At 52.8% G+C, this 17,694-nt stretch overlaps 1 protein-coding gene across 1 annotated transcript; it reads right to left on the reverse strand.

Annotated features, from left to right (window-relative positions):
• Window positions 1-2,307: 2,307 nt before the first annotated feature.
• Window positions 2,308-14,622, reverse strand: LOC119956234 (extensin-like). The gene is made up of 2 exons (XM_038783269.1): window positions 14,504-14,622; window positions 2,308-3,241 (listed from the first exon to the last, which is right to left on the reverse strand). Exons 1-2 carry the CDS (start codon window positions 14,620-14,622, stop codon window positions 2,308-2,310), a joined length of 1,053 nt encoding a protein of 350 aa, XP_038639197.1.
• Window positions 14,623-17,694: the final 3,072 nt, after the last annotated feature.

The following is a 17,694-nucleotide window of genomic DNA, read 5'->3' on the forward strand; positions in this document are numbered from 1 at the left end:
CAGGAATCAAACCCCGGGGAGAGGGGGGTCAGGAATCAAACCCCGGGGAGAGGGGGGGGGTCAGGAATCAAACCCCGGGGAGAGGGGGGGGGGTCAGGAATCAAACCCCGGGAGAGGGGGGGGGGGTCAGGAATCAAACCCCGGGGGGGGGGGGGTCAGGAATCAAACCTCGGGGAGAGGGGGGGGGTCAGGAATCAAACCCCGGGAGAGGGGGGTGGGTCAGGAATCAAACCCCGGGGAGAGGAGGGAGGGTCAGTGAATCAAATCCCGGGGGGTCAGTGAATCAAACCCCGGGGAGGGGGGTCAGTGAATCAAACCCCGGGGGGTCAGTGAATCAAACCCCGGGGAGGGGGGGGGGGTCAGAGAATCAAACCCCGGGGAGAGGGGGGGGGGGTCAGGAATCAAACTCCGGGGGGGGGGGGGTCAGTGAATCAAACCCCTGGGGGGAGGGGGGGTCAGTGAATCAAACACCGGGGAGGGGGGGGGGGTCAGGAATCAAACCCCGGGGAGAGGGGGGTCAGGAATCAAACCCCGGGGAGAGGGGGGGGGGGTCAGGAATCAAACCCCGGGGGGAGGGGGGGGGGTCAGGAATCAAACCCCGGGAGAGGGGGGGGGTCAGGAATCAAACCCCGGGGGGGGGGGGTCAGGAATCAAACCCCGGGGAGAGGGGGGGGGGGGGTCAGGAATCAAACCCCGGGGAGGGGGGGGGGTCAGGAATCAAACCCCGGGGAGAGGGGGGGTCAGGAATCAAACCCCGGGGAGAGGGGGGGGGTCAGGAATCAAACCCCGGGAGAGGGGGGGTCAGGAATCAAACCCCGGGGAGGGGGGGGTCAGGAATCAAACCCCGGGAGAGGGGGGGGGTCAGGAATCAAACCCGGGGGGGGGGGGTCAGGAATCAAACCTCGGGGAGAGGGGGGGGGGGGTCAGGAATCAAACCCCGGGAGAGGGGGGGGCATGGACTTTCCCGCTTCAGCCCCAGCACGTGTGGAGCCGCGGGTCCGGCTCCCCTCCACCCGCTGTAAACCCGGTAGCCGGTCCCTCGCCACCCTGGCGCCCATTGTGACCCGGCCCATCGCCCACAGCAGCGTTTCCCCCGCCAGCGGCTCCAAACCCAGCCGGCAATGGGAGGCCAAATGGGCCGACTGGCAGCTCCCGGGCCGGCGCCGGACTCCGGGACAATCCAGATTCCTCAAGGAGGTTGCTTCTCATCGCTTTGGGGAACGGGCACGAAGGCAAATTATTCTTTTTTTCCTTCTACCCCGGTCCCACTGCAACGACGCTCTGTTAAAAATCGAACCAAATGTAAGCGGTTAATTTTCCGAAGCAACACCTTGGACAGTCTCCATCCCCGCCCCAACCAACCATTAACCGTCGTGTTTCAATACATCAACCGAACTGCATATTGCCACGAAAGACATTCCCGCCGTCAAGCAAAATGCACCAAACACATTCTCTCAACTTGTTCCCCAATTGTTCATTTACATTACGAAGACCGTCATTGGATTGTTTTGCTTTAAACCACAGTAAGACTTTGTACCTGGTTTCAGTGAGGCGACGCTCAACACCAGCCACGTTCCTCCGCAGATGTCATTGCTGAGTCCGTCTTCTCGGGCACGACTCTTGTTAGAATCCAAGGCCTTTCTACGGTTTGCCATTTTCAACACACCCGAGACAACACCAAGGGTTCTCGCTGACGCCTTCTTTCATGACCACCTCTTCGCCCATATTTGGATTCCACGGTTTGCGATACATTTTCAGAATCTCTGTTGCACTCTCCATTCCCAAACCCCATAGGAATGGCAACGACCCACTGGCACACTCGACAGTTTCAACTCGTGACAACAGGTGGCCATTACTCGACCGATCACGAACACGCGCGATATCCACTGGGCGCGGGTGAATAAACAAGTTAATGGCGCGAGGAGCAGGTGCTCAACCAGCGCGTGGTTGGCGGGTTGGAGCTCGCGGTTGGCGGTTGAAGCACGCGTTTGGCGGTTGAAGCACGCGGTTGGCGGTTTGGAGCTGACGGTTGGAGGTTAAAGCACGCGGTTGGCGGTTTGAAGCATGCGGTTGGCGGTTTGGAGCTCGTGGTTGGCGGTTGAAGCATGCGGTTGGCGATTAAATGAACGCGGTTGGCGGTTTGGAGCTCGTGGCTGGCGGTTGAAGCACGCGGTTGGCGGTTAAATGAACGTGGTTGGCGGTTTGGAGCTCGTGGTTGGCGGTTTGGAGCGCGCGTTTGACGATTTGGAGCTCACGGTTGGCGGTTAGGAGCACGCGTTTGGCAGTTTCGAGCTCACGGTTGGCGGTTTAGAGCTCGCGGTTGGAGGTTGAAGCACGCGGTTGGCGGTTTGGAGCTCGCGGTTGGAGGTTGAAGCACGCGGTTGGCGGTTTGGAGGACGTGGTTGGCGGTTTGGAGCTCGCGTTTGGCGGTTTGGAGCTCACGGTTGGCAGTTTGGAGCTCGCGGTTAGAGGTTGAAGCACGCGGTTTGGAGGATGTGGTTGGCGGTTTGAAGCTCGCGGTTGGAGGTTGGAGCTCGCGGTTGGAGGTTGAAGCACGCGGTTGGCGGTTTGGAGCTCGCGGTTGGAGGTTGAAGCACGCGGTTGGCGGTTTGGAGCTCGCGGTTGGAGGTTGAAGCACGCGGTTGGCGGTTTGGAGGACGTGGTTGGCGGTTTGGAGCTCGCGTTTGGCGGTTTGGAGCTCACGGTTGGCAGTTTGGAGCTCGCGGTTAGAGGTTGAAGCACGCGGTTTGGAGGATGTGGTTGACGGTTTGAAGCACGCGGTTGGCGGTTTGGAGGATGTGGTTGGCGGTTTGGAGCTCGCGGTTGGAGGTTGAAGCACGCGGTTGGCGGTTTGGAGCTCGCGGTTGGAGGTTGAAGCACGCGGTTGGCGGTTTGGAGGACGTGGTTGGCGGTTTGGAGCTCGCGTTTGGCGGTTTGGAGCTCACGGTTGGCAGTTTGGAGCTCGCGGTTAGAGGTTGAAGCACGCGGTTTGGAGGATGTGGTTGGCGGTTTGAAGCTCGCGGTTGGAGGTTGGAGCTCGCGGTTGGAGGTTGAAGCACGCGGTTGGCGGTTTGGAGCTCGCGGTTGGAGGTTGAAGGACGCGGTTGGCGGTTTGGAGCTCGCGGTTGGAGGTTGAAGCACGCGGTTGGCGGTTTGGAGCTCGCGGTTGGAGGTTGAAGCACGCGGTTGGCGGTTTGGAGCTCGCGGTTGGAGGTTGAAGCACGCGGTTGGCGGTTTGGAGCTCGCGGTTGGAGGTTGAAGCACGCGGTTGCCGGTTTGGAGGACGTGGTTGGCGGTTTAGAGCTCGCGTTTGGCGGTTTGGAGGATGTGGTTGACGGTTTGAAGCACGCGGTTGGCGGTTTGGAGCTCGCGGTTGGAGGTTGAAGTACGCGGTTGGCGGTTTGGAGCTCGCGGTTGGAGGTTGAAGTACGCGGTTGGCGGTTTGGAGCTCGCGGTTGGAGGTTGAAGCACGCGGTTGGCGGTTTGGAGCTCGCGGTTGGAGGTTGAAGCACGCGGTTGGCGGTTTGGAGCTCGCGGTTGGAGGTTGAAGCACGCGGTTGGCGGTTTGGAGCTCGCGGTTGGAGGTTGAAGTACGCGGTTGGCGGTTTGGAGCTCGCGGTTGGAGGTTTGGAGCTCGCGGTTGGAGGTTGAAGCACGCGGTTGGCGGTTTGGAGCTCGCGGGTGGAGGTTGAAGCACGCGGTTGGCGGTTTGGAGGACGTGGTTGGTAGTTAGGAGCACATGGTGCTTGCTTGTGTTCAAGCAGCGCGCGTGGTTGGCGGTTAGGTGCACCGGTTGGTGGTTAGATGAACGTGGTTGGGGATTAAGAGCATGTGGTTGACGGTTAGGAGCAGGTGCTTGACGTTAGGAGCACGTGGTTGGCGGTTAGATGCTCGCGGTTGGAGATTAGGAGCATGTGGTTGGTGGTTGCTGGCTTCAGCTGCGCAATGGACAGTTAGTGAAAGCTCTGTTGTAGGTGCTGAAAGTTACACATCCAGAATTTTTAAATAACTTAGAAGCTGTACACACGGTTTACCACCTCTGCTTCACTAAAATAAACAATGACTAGAACATAGCATCTCCTCAGTGAAGGACGGATGAAATAGAGTTTTGAGCAAAATTTTACTTGCTCAGAATGGTGCATTGTTCTTCTGCATCTGGATATTTGCAAAAGAACATCAGAAAATTGTATTTATACAGCACATTGAATTTAACAAAATGTCTAATTTTCAATGAGATTATCAAAAAGGTTTGACACCAAGCCACATAAGGAGATAAGGAGATTTCACAGGGTGGTGGGGCTCGAGGAGATTACTCAAATAGGGAGCAGTGAGGCCATAGAGAAATTTTAAATTGGTGAGAGTTAAGATACTGACAGCAGAGTTTTGAATGACTTTTAAGTTTATGGAGGGTGGAAGCTAGTCAAGCCTAGAGATGACAAAGGCAAGAATGAGAGTTTAAAGAGCAGATGAATTGAGGTAGGGGTGGAGTTTGGCAATGTTATTGAAATAGAAATAGGCTATATCATAGAATTTAAAGTGCAGAAGGAGGCCATTCGGCCCATCGAGTCTGCTCCGGCTCTTGGAAAGAGCACCCTACCCAAGGTCAACACCTCCACCCTATCCTCATAACCCAGTAACCCCACCCAACACTAAGGGCAATTTTGGACACTAAGGGAAATTTATCATATCCAATCCACCTAACCTGCACATCTTTGGACTGTGGGAGGAAACCGGAGCACCCGGAGGAAACCCACGCACACACGGGGAGAATGTGCAGACTCCGCACAGACAGTGACCCAAGCCGGAATCGAACCTGGGACCCTGGAGCTGTGAAGCGATTGTGCTATCCACAATGCTACCGTGCTGCCCATATATTTTTTATAGTTGTCAATGTATCAGTAATTATATTGTACAGCAATTACATTGTTATGCCAATTACAGTTAAAGACAGATCATAAGCACTGGCTCACCTATAAGTTGGTACAGCTGTAACAGTGGGGTATGGAAGGAACTGAGAGAGTCTGTCACTCTGCTGAGCTATCTCAGGCTGAGATAGCTTTCGACCCATTCTTCTACCATATACAGTTATTGGAATTAACATGGTAACAGTGGATTAACATTAAGTTTTGGTGATTCATTTCTGGAAAATAATTGTTTTGTCTCTACCCTCTGAGGAAAAAAATATACTACTGCTGAGAGTTTAAGTGACAGATTGGCAGAAGGACAATGCTCAATATCAGGCTTTGACTGTGCACCAATATTTTTGAAGGTGGACCATATCAGCAATGGAAAACTGACGTTCAAATGTGGGCACTGGTTATTCTATTACTCTGAAAGAAGCAAGATATGGCTTTGGCTTTGCCAAAGATTTGGAGTAAAATATTTTCAACGTCCAACGTGGATAATTTGGGATAACAATGAGGGGTAGGACCTTTGTATACAGTTTTTGGATACTTTATTGGAAGCATGTCCGACCTTTGATAGATTCATGAAAACAGGTGAACAGTCAAAAAGCTAATTTCTGCTTATCCTGGTGTCATAGGTCTTATGCAGTTCCAGCAACCCTTTTCTCAAGTTTTATCGGACTTTAACAGCTGTTTTAAGAGACTGAAGAAATTTGAGCTTGAATCCTGGAGTCTGTATTGGCATTTAAGTTACAAGATTGTGCATGCATTTCTCCTATCAATAGGCTTTTGGTATTGATTGGGGTTTAATTACAAAGTAAAGAATCTCTTTTAGACCAATTGGCTGCTGCACTAAAAAAAATCTAGAAAGACTTCTACTTTCCTATTGAATACAGGCAACTCTGTGGTAACTCTGTGGTAAAGCTAAGGATGGAGGATTCAGTCAAAAACAGTAGGTCTGTAGGCATCTGTGGAGAGAGAAGCAGTTTGTCAAAGCAGTTTTGACAAAGTGAAATGCAGACTCGAAAAGTTAGCTTCCTTCTCTCTCCACAGTTGCTGTCAGAGATTGTCCAGTGTTTTCTGTTTTTTTTTACAGATTCCAGCAAATGCAGTAATTTGCTTTTATCTTATTATGGAGGATTCAATGAAGGCTGAGTTTTGAGGTGAACAAAACATTAAATGTAGATCCCAGTGCAAAGAAGTTGTTACGTTTCAAAGAAATATTTTTATTCAAGGCTTTTCAACAAAACATCAAAAGGTCAATGAAAGCGCAACGAAAGACCATCACAACTAACCACCCAACCACCCCAACCCTCCAGCCCCTCTGACACTGACCCCTATCGCGTCCCACCTTCCCAGAAAAGCACCCCTCTCGCTGACCCCTCAGTCCTCCTCGAAGAAACCAATGAACGGCTTCCACCACCGAGTGAACCCTTCTATTGACCCCCACAGGGCAAACTTGCTTTTCTCTAACAGCAGGAATTCTGCCAGATTGCTGACCCACCTCTTCCTTTGGTGGTTCTGAGTCCCTCCAACATAAAGAAAATCCGTCTCCAGGCTATCAGGGAGGGAAAGGCCAATACCCCACCTCCAGAACCTCAGACATCAGGTCCAAGAATTCCCTCAGTCTTGGACACGGCCAAAACATGTGGACGTCACTCGTGGGCCCCCTCCGCGCATCGGCCACACCTTTCCTCCACCCCCTCAAAAAAGTTGCTCATCCTCACCACCGTCATGTGGGCCCTAAGCACCAGTTTGAATTAGATGAGGCTTAACCTCACACATGACAAGGACGTATTCACCATCCACAAAGCCTCAGCCCATGACCCAGCACCAACTGCTCTCCCAAATCATCTTCCCACTTGCGCTTAGTATCTGCCACCCGGCCGCCCTCCCACTCCATCAATATACCGAAACCTTCCCTTCCCCTATTCTGTCCTTGACAGAAGCTTATCTTGCAGCATCGGAGGCAGCAATCCCAGGAAAGTTGACACCTCTCTCCTTAGGCACTTTAAACAATTCCTCCAGCCCCGCAAATTTGCCCCTTATAACTAGGTCCCTGAAATACTCAATCCCACCATCCCCAGAACCTTGCATCCAGTCTCACTGGCACAAACATATGGTTGTCACAAATAGGCTCCCTCCAAACCTAGGTGCTGCCTACACTGCTTCCACATCCTCAGAGCCGACACCACCATTGGATTAAAGGAATATCTGGCTGGTGAGAATGACAGAGGTGCCAACACCAATGCCCCCAAGCACATTCCCCTACATGATGCCCCCTCCATCAGTCCCCAAAACCAACCTCTCTAACACAACCCATTTCCTCACAATCGCAATGTTTGCAGCCCAATAACAATTGATCAAATTCAGTACCAGCACATACCCCCCCTTCACCCTGCTCCCAAAAAGCCTGTTGCACCCATAACGCCTTCCCCACCCACACAAACCGCGAGGTCAACCCATTGACCTTTCTGAAAAACGACTTAGGGACAAAGATGGGGAGGTTCTGAAAAAAAACAGAAACCTAGGCAGCACCGTCATTTTAACCTTCTGCACCCACCCTGCCAACGAAATGGCAAAACATCCCACCTCCTAAAATCTGCCTTCATCCAGTCCACCGATCGAGCCAAATTCAACATGTGCAACTGGGCCCAGCTTCGCGCCACCAGGATACCAAGGTATCGAAAGCTCGTCCCCACCACCCTAAACAGCAGCACCCCTAACCTCCTTTCCTGCCCCTCGCATTTATCGGGAACACCTCACACTTTCTCATATTCAATTTATACCCTGAAAGCTAGCCAAATTTCCCCCCAAATCCCCATGATCCTACCAATGTGTCAGAAATATATAATAGCAGACCACCTGCATACAACGGAACCCAATGCTCAATTTCTACCCCCTCCCCCCCCCCCCCCCCCCCTCCCACCCACTCAATCACTTGACACCTAAAGCGCCATTGCCAGTGGCCCTATCGCCAAGATGAAAAGCAGCAGGGAAAGCGGACACTCCTGTCTCATCCTATGATGTAACCCAAAGGACCCCAAACTCACTCGGTTCACCCGCAGTCTTGTCACCAGCGCCTTATACACTATGCGGACCAAATCCACAAACTCCTGCCTGAACCCGAACCTCCCCAACTCATCAAACAAATACGCCCACTCCATACGATCAAAAGCCTTTCCCATGTCCATCACCACCACTATCTCTCTCTCCCCCCCCCCCCCCCCCCCCCCAACCACTATCTCTCCCCCCCCCCCCCCCCCGGGGCTCCAACAAGTAAAGCCTCCTATAGAAGGCCTTAATACCCCATTCACCCCCTCCCAATCCATCACCACCTTACACCCTTCGTTCCTCACTCTACAGATCTCCCTAGCCGCTGTCTACTTCCTCAACTGATGGGCCAGCATCCTGCTTGCCTTCTCCCCGTATTTATACACTGCCTTTCTGGTCCTCTGCAATTTCCCCACCACTTTCCCTGTTGACACTAACCCAAACATCTGGAGCCTCTGCTTCTTCTTCAACCATTCCTCTGGCACCACCGAGTACCTCCTATCCACCCTCAAGGTCTCCTCGACCAGTGTTGCCCTCACCTCCCGCTCCACCCTCTCCCTGTATTGGAGAGGGTGCCTGAATTGAAATAATACCCCCCATAACTACAGCCTTGAGTGCCTACCACAATGTGGCAGCTATGGCCTCCCCCATATCATTCACCTCTACATATCCTCGAATTGCAGCCCTCACCTGCGCACACAGACCCTCATCCACCAACAGATCCACATCTAGCCTTCACTGTGGCCACCACTGTTGCACCTCTATTAGAGGATGTATGGTGGGACCTGTACTACAGGTATGTTGGTAGTCCCTGCGTATAAATATGTGTGTCCTCCATACTGCAACCATTTTGCCAGCTGCTGTGGGAGGCCACACATCTTAGAGCAATAAAGCCACAGTTGTATCCAACGCAAGTCTTTGTACAATTTATCGTGCATCAATTTATTGCTCTAAGATGTGTGGCCTCCCACAGCAGCTGGCAAAATGCATTCACCTGGCCTTCACCAGGTGCGTACGGTCCGGCTGGTAGAAGTGCGGCTTGCACTCTGCACAGACCTGGCAGTCCCTGGTGATTGTCCATACTTCCTCAACGAAGTAGGGCAGATTGCAGGTCTTTATGAAATGGTACAACCGTGTGACTCCCGGGTGACAAAGGCTGTCGTGCAGGGTCCGGAGTCGGTCTACTTGTGCGCTGGCACATGTACTTCGGGATAGGGCATCTGGGGGCTCGTTGAGCTTACTGGGGCGATACAAAATCTCATAATTGTAGGTGGAGAGCTCGATCCTCCACCTCAAAATCTTATCATTCTTGATCTTGCCCCGCTGTGTGTTATTGAACATGAAGGCTACCGACCGTCGGTCAGTGAGGAGAGTAAATCTCCTGCCGGCCAGGTAATGCCTCCAATGCCGCACAGCTTCAACGATAGCTTGGGCCTCTTTTTCGATGGATGAGTGCCGAATTTCTGAGGCATGAAGGGTGCGGGAAAAGAATACCACGGGTCTGCCTGCCTGATTGAGCGTGGTGGCTAGGGCGACACCTGATGCGTCGCTCTCTACTTGAAAGGGCAGTGTCTCGTCTACTGCGTGCATCCCGTCCTTGGCGATATCGGCTCTGATAGGGGCGAAGGACTGTTGTGCCTCGACCATCAGGGGAAAATGGGTTGACTGTATGTGTGGGCGGGCCTTGTCCGCATAGTTTGGGACTCACTGAGCGTAGTACGAAAAGAACCCCAGGCAGCGTTTGAGGGCCGTGGGGGAGGGGGAGCTCTATGAGGGAACGCATGCGGTCGGGATCAGGCCCCAAAACTCCGTTCTGGACCACATAGCCGAGGATGGCTAAGCGGGTCATGCTAAACACGCACTTCTTGTTGTAGGTGAGGTTTAGGAGAGTGGCGGTGTGGAAAAATTTGGCACGGTTGGCGTAGTGGTCCTGCTGATCATGGCCGCAGATGGTGACGTTGTCTAGGTACGGAAATGTACACAAACCGTACTGGTCGACTATTCGGTCCATCTTCCTTTGGAAGACCGAGACCCCGTTGGTGACGCCGAAGGGAACCCTGAGGAAGTGATAGAGGCGGTGTATGGCCGGTCCAATTTACGAATGGGGAGCTGGTGATAGGCGTATTTCAGGTCTATCGTTGAGAAGGCCCGGTACTGTGCAATCTGATTGACCATATCAGATGTGCGTTGGAGGGGGTACATGTCGAGCTGCGTGCGGTACTGATGGTCTGGCTGTAGTCCACGACCATTCTGTGTTTCTCTCCAGTTTTAACTACTACCACTTGGGCTGTCCAGGGGCTGTTGCTGGCCTCGATGATGCTTTCCCGAAGCAGCCGCTAGACCTCGGACCTGATGAAGGTCCTGTCCTGGGTGCTGTATCGTCTGCTCCTGGTGGTGACGGGTTTGCAATCCGAGGTTAGATTTGCGAAGAGGGAAGGCGGATCGACCTTTAGGGTCGCGAGGCCGCACACAGTGAGGGGTGGTACGGGCCCGCTGAATTTTAGGGGTAGTCTCTGGAGGTTACATTGTAAGTCCAGGCCAAGTAGTTAGGGAGGATGTAGAGGCGGATGCCTCTGAATTCTACACCCTGGACCGTGAGTGTGACCGTACAGAACCCCCAGATCGCCACGGAATGGGATCCGGAGGCCAGCGAGATTCTTTGGTTGGCGGAGTGTACCGCGAGGGAGCAGCGCCTTACCGTATCCGGGTGGATGAAGCTTTCGGTGCTCCCGGAGTCCAGCAGGCAAGAGGTCACGTGTCCGATTTTAACGCTGGTCGATGCGGTGGCTAGGTTGTGCGTGCGAGACTCGTCGATGGTCACTGAGGCAAGTCGTGGTCGGTCGTCGCTGGGGTCAGATGATGGGGAGCCCGGGGACACAGGTCCGGGAACGCTGGCAGTGCCCATGTGCCGTGGGGGAGACAAGATGGCGATGCCTGAAGAGCTTGAGGAGGGCAAAATGGCGGCGCCATGGGCCGCACGTGGCGGGGGTTGAACAAGATGGCGGCGCCCATGGGCCGCACGTGTTGCTCAGAGGGGAAGATGGCCGCGCCCACTGGCCGCGCGTCGTCTGATGGGGGGAAGATGGCCGCGCCCACTGGCCGCGCTTGGTCTGAGGGGGAGAAGATGGCGGCGCCCACTTGCCACGCATCGTCTGGGGGAGAAGATGGCGGCGCCCACATGCCGCACGTGGTCCGGGGAGGTGAAGATGGTGGCACCCATTGTCCGTAAATGAGGGGGGGTGGGGGCGATAGCACCATCTGCACGGGCCTGGCACACCGCGGCAAAGCGCCCCTTTTTGCCACAAGCCTTACAAAGGGCAGCGCGGACCGGGCAGCGTTGGCGGGGTTGTTTCTGCTGGCCGCAAAAGTAACATTGGGGACTCCTGGGGTTCGCTGGCTGGCGCGTGGCGCAGGTGTATTGGCTGGGTAAGGCCCCTGCTGGGGCGGCCGTCTGTGGGGTCCACAATGCGTTGGAGGGGAGGACCGTGCGGCTGGTGGTGTAGGTCTGAATGTTGCGTGAGGCGACCGTCATAGAGAGCGCTAGTTTCTTCATCTCTGCTAGGTCGAGCGTGGCCACTTCTAATAGTCGCTGACGTATGAGGTCCGACCCAATCCCTGTAACAAACGCGTCCAGCATAAGGAGGTTTGAATGTTCAGTGGCCTTAACGGCCTGACAGTCACAGTCCCGGATGAGTGGGATTAGGGCCTGCCAGAAGTCCTCTATGGACTCACCAGGGAGTTGAGAGCGAGTGGCGAGTACATGCCTGGTGAAGAGCGTGTTCGTCTTCTGAGCGTAATTCTCTTTGAGAAGCGTCATTGCTTCGGCATAGTGTGGTGCGTCCTGGATTAGCGGAAAGACGCTGGAGCTCAACCTTGAGTACAGGATCTGTATCTTCTGAGCCACCGAGACACGGCTGGGCGCTGAGTTGATGTACGCCTCAGAACAAGCTAGCCAGTGTTGAAAGTCCTTTTTTGCGTCGCTTGAATGCGGATCCAGCTGCAGGCGATCCGGTTTGATACGGAGGTCCATCTTTTGAAAATCTTAGAGCAATAAATTAATGCACGATCAATAGCACAAAGACATGAGTTGGATACAACTGAGGCTTTATTGCACTAAGATGTGTGGCCTCCCACAGCAGCTGGCGAAATGGCTGCAGCATGGAGAACACACATATTTATACTCAGGACAACCAACGTAATAGCTGGTGATAGCCCTGACTTCCTCGATGGAGTAGGGCAGATTGCGGGCCTTAATGAAGTGGTAAAAACAGGTGACTCCTGGGTGACAGAGGTTGTCGTGCAGGGTCTGGAGTCGGTCCACTTGTGCGCTGGCACATGTATCTCGGGATTGGGCATCAGGGGGCTCGTTGAGCTTACCGGGGCGATACAAAATCTCATAATTGTAGGTGGAGAGCTCGATCCTCCACCTCACGATTTTATCGTTTTTGATCTTGCCCCGCTGTGTGTTGTTGAACATGAAGGTAACTGACCGTTTGTCAGTGAGGAGAGTGGATCTCCTGCCGGCCAGGTAATGCCTCCAATGTCGCACAGCTTCAACGATCTCTTGGGCCTCCTTCTCGACAGAGGAGTGCTGAATTTCGGAGGCATGGAGGGTGCGGGAAAAGAATGCCACGGGTCTGCCTGCCTGGTTGAGGGTGGTGGCTAGGGCGACATCTGATGCGTCGCTCTCTACTTGAAAGAGCAGTGGCTCGTCTACTGCGTGCGACTTGGAAGGGGAGCGTCTCATCGACCATGTGCATCGCAGCCTTGGCGATGTCGGCCTTGATACGGTCGAAGGCCTGATGAGCCTCGGCTGTCAGTGGGAAAACGGTGGATCGAATGAGTGGGCAGGCCTTGTCCGCATAGTTTGGGACCCACTGAGCGTAATACAAAAAGAACCCCAGGCATCGTTTGAGGGACTTGGGGCAGTGGGGGAGAGGGAGTTCCATGAGGGGGCGCATGCGATCGGGGCCGGGCCCTAGAACTCTGTTCAGAACCACATAGCCGAGGATGGCTAATCGGTTCGTGCTGAACACAAACTTCTCCTTGTTGTAACTGAGGTTGAGGAGAGTGGCGGCGTGGAGAAATTTTGAAAGGTAAACGTCGTGGTCCTGCTGGTCGTGGCCGCAGATGGTGACGTTGTCCAGGTACGGGAAAGTGGCCCGCAAACCGTACAAGTCAACCATTCAGTCCATCTCCCGTTGGAAGACCAAGACCCTGTTGGTGATGCCGAAGGGAACCCTAAGGAATTGGTAAAGGCGGCCGTCTGCTTCGAATGCAGTGTGTGGGCGGACCGCCTTACGGATGGGGAGCTGGTGGTAGGCAGATTTCAGATCCACTGTCGAGAAGACCCGGTTTTGTGCAATCTGATTGACCATGTCAAATATGCGTGGTAATGTGTTCGGCAGGTTGGGTTGACGTGGAATGCACTTGATGCAGTGTAGCGAGAGACAGACCTCTAACACTGGATAAGATCCAACACGATTTTATTTAACGTCTTAACTAATATACATGTTCAACTGTGGGTTGACACTATACTGAATTGACTGGAGACCTAGTACTAGCCTGACCAGACTTATTAGCTACCGCATGGTGTTTGCACTGGCTAGCTCACAAACTCTGACTGTCTCAGTGGCTGGGTCCAGAGAGAGCGGGAAACCTAGTGCCCTCCAGCTTTATAGTGGTAGTGTCCTGTCTGGTGATTGGCTGCTCTGTTCTGTGTGCTCACTGGTCATCCTGTGTGTCAATCACTGCCTGTCTGCACTCCATTATATATATAGATGTATATTATGACACGTGGGAGGGGGTACACGTCGAGCTGCGTGTACCCGTTGATGGTCTGACTGGAGTCAACGACCATCCTGTTTTTCTCCTCGGTTTTTACCACTACGACTTGGGCTCTCCAGGGGCTGTTGCTGGCCTCGATAATACCTTCCCGCAGCAGTCGCTGTACCTCAGCCGCATACACAGAATCTGGAGCTTCTGCGCATCTGGGATTGGGTCTGGCGCAGACCCGATGGATGCTTCAAAACAGGCTAGCCAATGTTCAAAGTCTTTTTTGGCATTGTCTGCTTGAGGATGCAGCTGCAGGTGATCCAGCTTGATGCGGAGGTCCATCTCTGTGCAATAAATTAATGCACTATCAATTACGATGAGACAAGAGTAGAATGTAATCAAGGCTTTATTACACAGAGATGTGTGGCCTCCTCTAGCAGCTGACAAAATGGTTGCTGTATGGAGAGCACACATATTTATACTCCGCCTACTGGGCGGAGCCAACAGGAAGGGATCTACCCCCATACCTGTAGTACAGGGGCCTTACCGTAAAACACATATATACAGTATAATACAGTGACTACCACAATCTTCTTGTCCAAGAAGTGGTACAACCATACCACTATCGCCCTCAATGGCTCTCCCACCTGTGGCCTCCTCCTCAATGCCCTGTTCGCCCAATCCACCTTGAGGGCCGATCAATGGCTCCCTCCCCCATCAACTGCACCAGCATCCTTGCCACATACAAGCTGTGTCCGCTCCCTCAATACCCTCGGGCATCCCGACTATGCTTAAATTCTGTCATCTGGAGTGATCCTTCAGTTTTTCTCTCAGCCTCTTCTGGCTGTCCACCACCATCCCGAACTCTGCTGTCAGCGAGGCCACCCATTCCTCATGCTTCCCACTGCCTCTTCCACCTTCCGTATCGCCAGACCTTGAGAATCTGCCCCACTTTCTGAATCGCCGCCCTGAGCGGCTCCATCACCTTAGCCAGGTCCTCCAAGGCCTTCTTCCTCGGCTTCTGGAACTTATTATTTAAAAACTCCACCAGCTGCTCCATCGACCTCTGGGCAAGCAGCACTGCCCCCTTGCCCTTTGCGATCTTGACCTGTGAGACACCGTAAGAACTGCCGTGCTCCAACTGCTCTCTTTTTCTTGTAGCATTTCTCATCCTCTGATCCATGCACCAGACTCACGAGAGGAGTATTACCTTCCCTGAGCACTCACCTTTCTTGATTTGATTTGATTTATTGTCACATGTACCGAAGTACAGTGAAAAGTATTTTTCTGCAGCCAAGACACAAGAATAATCAACAGGGAACATTGACAAATGGTACATCGACAAAACAGTGATTGGTTACAGTGCGGAACAAGGGGCCAAACAAAGCAAATACATGAGCAAGAGCAGCTTAGGGCATCGTGAATAATGTTCTTTCAGGGAACAGATCAGTCCATAGGTGGAGTCATTGGGGAGTCTTGTAGCTGTGGGGAACAAGCTGTTCCTATGTCTGGGTGTGCGAGTCTTCAGACTTCTGTACCTTCAGCCTGATGGAAGGGCCTGGACGAAGGCAAAGCCTGGGTTGGGGGGGGTCTCTGATAATGCTGGCTGCCTTCCTGAGGCAGCAAGAGGTGTATACAGAATCAATGTGGGGGTAACAAGTTTGTGTGATGCATTGAGCTGAGTTCACCACAGTCTGCAGTTTCTTGCGATCTTGGACCGAGCAGTTGCCACACCAGGCTGTGATGCAGCCAGATAGGATGCTCATCTGTAGAGGTTTGTGAGAGTCGATGCAGACATGCCAACTCTTTAGCTTCCGCAGGAAGTAGAGACGTTGTTGGGTTTTCTTGACTGTTGCATCAACGTGCGTGGACCAGGACAGACTTTTCGTGATGGTGACCCCCCAGGAACCTAAAGCTGTCGACCATCTCCACTTCGGAGCCATTGATGCAGATGGGAGTGTGTGTCGTGGTGCGCTTCCTGAAGTCAATGATCAGTCCTTGGTCTTTCCAACATTTAGAGAGAGGTTGTTTTCAGTACACCATGCAACCAAGTGATTTATCTCCCGCCTGTAGTCTGATTCGTCGTTGTTTGAGATGCGGCCCACCACAGTCGTATTATTCGCAAACTTATAGGTTGAGTTGGAGTTAAATCTTGCCACACAGTCATGGGTGTATAGGGAGTACAGTAGAGGACTGAGCACACATCTTTGCGGGGCTCCAGTGTTGAGGACTATTGTGGAGGAGCTGCTGTTGCCTATCCTGACAGATTGCGGTCTGTTGGTGGGGAAGTAGAGGATCCAGCTGCACAGGGAGGGGTCAAGTCCAAGGTTGCGGAGTTTGGTTATTAGTCTTGTTGGGATAATGGTGTTGAAGGCGGAGCTGTAGTCCATGAAACAGCAGTCTTACATAGGTGTCCTTGTCGTCGAGCTGTTCGAGTGTTGATTGCAGAGCCAGTGAGACAGCATCTGCTATGGACCGGTTGCGGTGATCGGCAAATTGCAGTGGATCGAGACCATCTGGGCGGCTGGCAGTGAATCATCTCATGTCTAGCCGCTTGAAGCATTCCATGATAACAGACCTTAGGGCACTGGTCGGTAGTTGTTGAGACAGGCTACCTTGTTCTTCTTTGGTCCTGGTATTATGGTGGCCTTCTTGAAGGAGGTGGGGACCTCAGAGCGGAGGTGTGAGATGCTGAAGATATCTGCGAATACACTCGCCAGCTGGTCTGCACAGGCTCTGAGAGCTCACCCAGGGACTCCGTCGGGGCCCTCCGCTTTCCACAGATTAACTTTCAAGAAGGCAGCTCTTACCTCTTAGGCTGTAATAGTGGGTATGGGTGTGTCCAGAGCTGTTGGGGCGGGTGGCACTGATAAATTGGCTGACTGCTCAAAGCGGGCATAGAACTTGTTCAGATAATCGGGTAGGGATCTCCAGACCCAGATATTCCACCTGGCCTTGCTTTATAGCCTGTGATCTTGTGTAGGCCCTGCCATAGCCATCGTGGATTAGTGTCGTTGGCCTGGGGCTCTAGTTTGATGCGGTATTGTCTTTTTGCATCCCTGATGGCTTTCCGTACGTCGTACCTGTATTTCTTATATAGGTCAGGGTCATCAGACTTGAACGCCTCTGTTCAGAACTTCAGCAGGGAGTGAACCTTTTGGTTGAGCCAGGGTTTCCGCTTTGGAAATACCCGTATTATCCTCGACACACTTACTGATGAAGTCTGTGACGGTGGTTTCACACTCAAAAAGGCCCCTATACGGGTGGGGAAGGACCCACAAAATCCACCTTAAGCCAGAGCCATCAAATGTGTGACCTCTCAGTCCAGGGTGACTGATAGGCGGTCTGAAGCTGGTCGCACTTTTCGCCAATTTGAAAGGTGAGACAAAAAGTGGGTCTGCGATGGCAACATGCGATGGTAAACTCGAGAAAAGTCCGGGGAATGGTTAATAGGCATTATCGGTATGATTCCAGTCTCATTATGCAATGTATTGCCTGCAGCAAAAGAATCATGTTTTTAAAATAATGCACAAAACAGATAATTCCAAGGTTGAAAAAGATGATTGTGATTGCCATCAAGGAATTGTTTGCTCACTGAGATTTTGATTCCAGTACTGACACAGTGTGTGGGGTGGATTGGCTTAACTTGACCTGGTGTCTCGTGGTGAAGCAGAATTGTGGAAAGTGAAGGAGAATGAAGGCCCTACCTGTTTCGGGTTTGGACATGATAACAGGCTAGCTTCTTCCAAAAATGTAGTCCTCCCTTGCAGGATAGCTGGGGCCAATTTTTTCATCATTATTGATGTGGTCTCTAGTGAGTTACCCATTTTGTTGACTAGATGTTTGATGAATAGAACACTGATGACACTAGACATGAAGAATGGCAGAGCAAGTGTGTTCAGGAAAACTGTGGCTCCACATGTTACTAGGTCAGGCCATTACTGCCTGCCATTAAGGATGC

The sequence above is a fragment of the Scyliorhinus canicula genome, chromosome 22, assembly GCF_902713615.1.
Source record: "Scyliorhinus canicula chromosome 22, sScyCan1.1, whole genome shotgun sequence".
Taxonomy (NCBI): domain Eukaryota; kingdom Metazoa; phylum Chordata; class Chondrichthyes; order Carcharhiniformes; family Scyliorhinidae; genus Scyliorhinus; species Scyliorhinus canicula.